This window comes from Protopterus annectens, chromosome 17.part0, assembly GCF_019279795.1.
Source record: "Protopterus annectens isolate FY-2018-M chromosome 17.part0, PAN1.0, whole genome shotgun sequence".
Classification (NCBI taxonomy): domain Eukaryota; kingdom Metazoa; phylum Chordata; order Ceratodontiformes; family Protopteridae; genus Protopterus; species Protopterus annectens.
In genome coordinates, this window is record NC_056751.1 from 253373001 (window position 1) to 253379189 (window position 6189).

The 6189-nt window shown below is 40.5% G+C and overlaps 1 protein-coding gene across 1 annotated transcript in view; it reads right to left on the reverse strand.

The window, feature by feature from the left end:
* The window catches only part of DEPDC7 (DEP domain containing 7), a 317686-nt gene extending 311960 nt beyond the window's left edge, over window positions 1-5726 (reverse strand). The window contains exon 1 of the mRNA XM_044058996.1: window positions 5481-5726. Coding sequence (XP_043914931.1) covers window positions 5481-5556 — 76 coding nt within the window. The 5' untranslated portion in view covers window positions 5557-5726. The remainder of the gene's footprint in view (window positions 1-5480) is intronic.
* Window positions 5727-6189: the final 463 nt, after the last annotated feature.

The window sequence follows — 6189 nt, forward strand, 5'->3', positions numbered from 1 at the left end:
ATCCAAGTCACAATTGCTCTAAGGAAACTTCCAGTTTATGTCTTCCAATTTGGGCTTCATACTGCAAGCTAATTTGCATTGGATTGAGATCAGACTAGCAGATCTGAGAATTGACACCACTTGACCTGCTGATGTGCAGTAAATCCATCAGTGATGGGTGGGGGGAAGCCTTGTATGCCAGACACATGACACCATTCAGTCTGTAGAATACAGTGACAGAGTTTCAGTCCATGTAGGACTGGTTGTACAAGCCTTGTATCCTTTTAGGAGCAGTGTAGCTCGTGTCACACACACACACACTCGAGCAGTGTAGCTCGTCCCTCTGCTAAAGAAAAAAACAGTAGTAGTGGGGGAATGCAAAAACAGGGAGAGTATCTGCAGTACTAATGCATCATAAATATACAATACAATTCAAATCATTTTTGAGTTTTCATTTGAGTCTCGACAAGCCCTTTGAAGTTTAGGACCTTAAAAAAAAGGTAAGAGCTATCCGAGAAGGAGCAGCTGATCTGTGATATATAGCAATAAGTAGCCAGTTTTGCTTATTTTTAGTAGTTATTGCTTACTCTAGTTATTTATAGCAATTTTATTGTATACTGCATACTTGTACTGCATTTCATAGCTATTGGCTCACTGCTGGTTTTCTGCACTACTAAACATTTCTATAGTGTTTTCTGCCTAAAATAAACTTCCCACAGTCCCTACTGGCATTTTGTCTTTATACCTGCCAGTTACCCACCCCTACTCTAAATTTGATCTTGAACACCCCTCCCAGTCTAGTGTCATTAGCTCATTCTACCTAATATAGACTGAACATCTGAGAAGGTCAACCCACTTGGTTTCTTTCCTTCAGTTCCTCCTTTTTTTTTCTTAAAGAAAGCCCCCCCCCAGTCTCTCTGTTCTGACAGTGCTTCTCAAATATTTTGGAAATATAGAGTATGTTTTAATGCATTTTTAAAGCTGTACTTGCCTTAATACTGCTACAACTCAAGTGCTCTATGTTGCACTGCATCCAAATTATTTTAGCTTATTTTCTGTATATATAGACTTTTCTATATATGTAGACTAGCTGCATATTCTACTGTATTACGGCCTCTTAAATCGTTCAGTTGTACACTTGCCTTGCTTCATTTAAAAAAAATTTAACTTGGCAATTTTGTAGAGTTTTAATTGCATTTACTGTTTAGGGCTACACACTCAAGTGTGCGTTAGCCTTTTCTGTGTTTATTTACTGTAATATTGCATTGTTTAGCCTGTTTTAACAAAAAAATAAAACCTTCTTGTTTGCTCGTTTCCCACTTTTCCTAGCGAATATAGTCCAGATCCCAGTCTTTGCTGGTTTCAGGACTTCATTTTCTGCGTTCCAGAGCTTGTTGTGGTAGAGGGAAGTCCAACTGTTTTACCAGTGGGAGTGGTGAGCATTATATTGCCCAACACTAGAGGAGCGCTATCCCTTTCAACTTTCTGCCTTAAAAATGTGTGTTTGCACATTTTTTGCATCGTGCAGCACCGCAGGGCTACAGTTAAACTATTCCAGGTGCCAGAAAGTCTGCTCTTAAAAATTTTCCCTAGAATTAGCTGGTTTCTCAGTAGTAGCACTAAAATCTGAACCCAGTGACTAGCACTTGCTCTAGAACCTGCTGGAAAGCACTAGGAAGCCTTAAACTGATACACGCACTCAACTCTCCTTAATAATAAGGAGAAATCAGTCGTAGGCGCTAAACAGCCTATAATTGCAAAGTACCTTGTAAAGTTAAGGGAAAACAGCTTTACAAAAAAGCACCTAAACAGGAATGTCCAAGGGTCAGCTTCCAGTGATTTATCCTGTCCACCTGGTGAACCTGGTAATACTGGAGCAATGCAGCAACTGCGTCATGTACACCGACAACCCTCTCCTCCTACCAAACACTAAAACCTGCGAGAGATGCACTTACATAGCCAAACTGGAAGCAAAGCTCTTTCCAGCCAAAATTGTGCTAGACAGTCAAGAGGAAAAGGTTAACACCTGGCATTACACCTCAAGCAACACATTGCCCTTTAAAACCCAAACCATCAACACCCACACATTGCAACACTAAACCCACATATGTGGAGGCCCTTAACATTAACCTGCCCAGGCAACAAGGACCTCCAAAGCTGAAACGCAAACAAACACCAGTCACAACCAAAGTGACACATAGCTCACTTCAAAAATTGGCTAAGATTCTTGTGTCATTCAAACAGGATCCAGTATCTGTCTACCTGGGATATGATCGACAAACCACGATGCTTTACTAGAGATGGTCTGCACCTGTCACCCCTGGGATTCAGGTTACTGGCTCAAGCTTTTGCCACCCCTAGTGTCTTTTTTAGGCAAGGTTCAAAGGACAAAACCACCGTAACAGATGCAAGCATGCAAAATCTGAAGGGAATGCCAGAAGTCTAAACCTCAAAATGCACCCTTATCGAGGCTCTCAAAAATGGAGGACAGACATCTGTGCAGTAACTGAGACCTGGTTCAAGGCTCCAGAGAGCACCCCTGCAATACCAGACTACAACTCTTACACTTTTCAGCCACCAAACCAAGACTGAAACACTAAAGGTGGAGGAGTGTCCATATTCACACCTCCAGGCTAGTTGCCCAACACAATGCATCTGAAATTCTCCAGGTGCAAGTAACACTAGGCAAAACTGCAATCCAAATTGTAGCTTGCTACAGTTCCCCACCATGCCCAAAGATTCTCACTACACCTTTCTAAACATACTGGAAAATATTAAGATACAACCAGAACACCCCACCCCCAGTAAGGAAACCTCCATAAAAACTTCTCCAAAGCCAACTTCATGCTACTTAAGTCAGAAGTGACTAACTTCATGACACCCATGCAAACAGGAGCTGAAAGTTCGACTGATGAATCTTACACTAAGGCACTGTACCAGCCCATCCACTCATGCCATCCCAAATGGAACAAAGACGCTCTCCTCCAAAAAAAAAGAAGCCAATATGGTGGTCCCCTGCCACAATAACTATACAACAGAAGAAAGAAACTGTTGCAGAAGAGAAAAAAATCCCAGGATGCAAAAAACTTCCTTACCAGCCTCAGTAAGAAGCGGAGATCCTTCATAAAATCCTCCAAAGGAGGTCATTGTCCCACTGTACTCATCCCTCATTGAACCCATTATAGAGTACAACACACAGTTTGGTATGTACCTCAAGACATCTGCAACAGCTAGAAAGGCCACAGAAATACCTCACTAAAAGAATCACAGGCCTAAAGCAGATGCCCTATGCTGACCGTGTAAAACAACTCCAGCTATACTCTGTGGCATATCGTCTACTCAAGAGGCAATCTCTGCTTAACATACAAGGCCATGTCAAACCCCCAGCTGTTGGACATGCTCCACTTCCCAATCCCTCAGAGCCACATGTTCCAGGGAGCTAAACCTTGTCATCACAATGAACAAAACACGCTGGAGGGATAGGTTCCTGACCCAGAGACTCCCCATACATGTCAAACAAACAGAGCACCTCCTTGTCCCTCTTCAAAAGGAGCCTTGACGACTGGATGGGAGATAGGAAATTCACCCGGGATCACGTCAGTCGCTCTGATAGACAGGGGTCCAGGGAAGTAAATATTGTGGGAAGAAATATCTAGGGAATTCTTATGGCTACGCTTGTATAGGTCCTACGGCTGACAGCTTACAAGTATCAAATTTGTATCAAATTTCTTTTACTGAAATTCCAAATCTCAAATACTGCAGTATAGTAACACTATGTACATCACGCTTTAGCTGTTGAATAGAACTCTACTTCCACAAACAATGAATAAGCCTGTAATGCCATACACTTTACACACACTGCTTGCAGTGGACACAGCAAATATGCATCCTGTTTTATTCTGTGCACAGCAAAAAACACGATCCATTTGCAGAAACACGCAGAAGTCCAGGTATACTATACACACTATTCCTCAAGGGAGGAAAACATCAACCACAGCTGTGACACTAAACTATACACACTACAAAAAAGTAAACACTGCAAATTTTTACTTCACCATAGCAACATACAATACACAAATACGTTTCAACTACCAAAGACTAATACCTAGGGTTGCACAACAGTGCGCGAAAGCACCTACCTTCTTACATAGTTAAGGGAAAAAAATAATCACAATCGAAACACACACACCATGAAGATACACCCTACACCCAGTTGGTATAACAATCCGATACAGTAGTGGGTGCAAAGACAGTGTAAGATCTATACATAGGTGACAGGGAAAAGAAACTGAGAAAGAGTGGTGCAAATACACAAACAGTGACCAGTTGCTGAAAGTCAGTAAGCTATAGTAAAGAAATAACGTGATCTACATGCGAGCTTTTCAAAAAGTTTACTGTTATTAGTATGAATTAGACGGATAATTTTCCCAGAAACATATAGCAAATGGAATAACAGCTAGTACACAGCTTTCAGAAGTCTCCGGAGGACTAGCAGGACTTGAAAATAGATTTTATTGCTGGCCATGTTGTTCAATCCCTTTCATTAACAATAGAAAAGGTATTACCGCACCACCACGCACGGTAGCCAAGAATCTCAAGTTCCAAAAATACATCTTAAAAGTACTAAACAGAAAGAGGAAAAAAGCGTGACAACTACCGAGTGCAATAGCTATATAAATATTTAAAGCTTTATTAACTTAAAAGCAAGAAGAACAGCTTTGAATACGTGCATTCATCAATGTACATTCGTAGCAATTCATGTTATTTACATCTTGCACATAACCAAAAGATCCAATTTCAAAGCAGTTTATACTTAAAAGGCAGGAGAAAGATGCATTATCTCAAATTCCCTCTGTAGGACCTACCTGCCGTTTATTCATTACTTAGCATTTTCTTTGAAATACATCTTCATTCAGGATTATAACATGAAAGGAAAAATGTAAGGGAAAACCTACACGTAGATACAGGACGTATAGGAGTTGTCTCAACTATACGTTTCCATATTTAAACTGCAATTGAAAAGCTGTTCAATGTTCCAAATTTTTGTCTGCAGTTATTACTTGCTAGAGCAGAGGAATGCTGCTACTGCTGCAGGCGTACTGCCTCAAACATTAGCGTAACCAACTTTCTCAAGGGAATACTGCTGCAGACATTAACATTCCTAGTTAAGAGTCAGTACTCAACACAATTATTCAAAAGCTATAGGTTCCCAATGCTGTAGGCACACACCTGAAACTACTATTTCGGCAATGCTAATTTGATCACAGCAATCTCCGGGGACAATCAGTTATCCGAGAGACATACTTTTCATGAACCTCTCCCAGCTAAACTGCAAAATATAACCTCAAGAATCAAACTAACAAAAATTTTTTTTAAAAGTTAACAGTTTAAAATGCGCGAAATTCAAAGTTAACACACCACAACTCAATCAATTTAAGTACAAAAGTATACTTCAAACGAAAAGCCTTTAATAAACAGCCATCACGTAATTAGTTACATACCTGGCGGTCTGCCCATTGGACTAAAAGAATCAGCAGAAAGATTCAGAGCTGCCGCTTTCTGTTTCAAAAGAGCCATGGATTTTACTTCTACACCTTAAAACAGTCCTATCCCACCAAGCCACCATCCGCCTCTATCAAACCTCAGAACAACACGCTCGCACGCCGGCTACCTCTGTAAGGCATGACGTCAGCTTTTTATCCCAGCTCGAGCTTAGGCAGTAGAGTAATGTGGCTGAAAAAAGTGTTAAGTAATAATGTGTGTAGCACCTAAGTAGTGGGTATGATGAGGCGTAGGAACTCCGTCACGCACTAATATTGAAATTCCAAATGGAAACCCTCGGTCTAAAACATATACGGAATCAAAAGAAATAAAGATACAGGTTTTTGACTGTTTATTGGAAATTAATATAGCGTATTATATTAACGTATATTTTATATATTTATATTAACGTGTGTGTGTGTGTGTGTATATATATATATATATATCTGAGAACAAAGCCTTCTATAGATATATCAAAAACCTTAAAGGCAACACCCAGGTTTGTTCTGAGATATTGCAGAATGGCACCTCCTAAACTGAGCCAACAGATATAGCCAACATACTGGCCGACAGATTCAACGCCAACTTTACGCCCCCCCCCCTATTACAATACCAGAAGAAAGTCTAGTACCCACCATTTCTGTGGCACAGGTAAAAGCTGCATTGTCC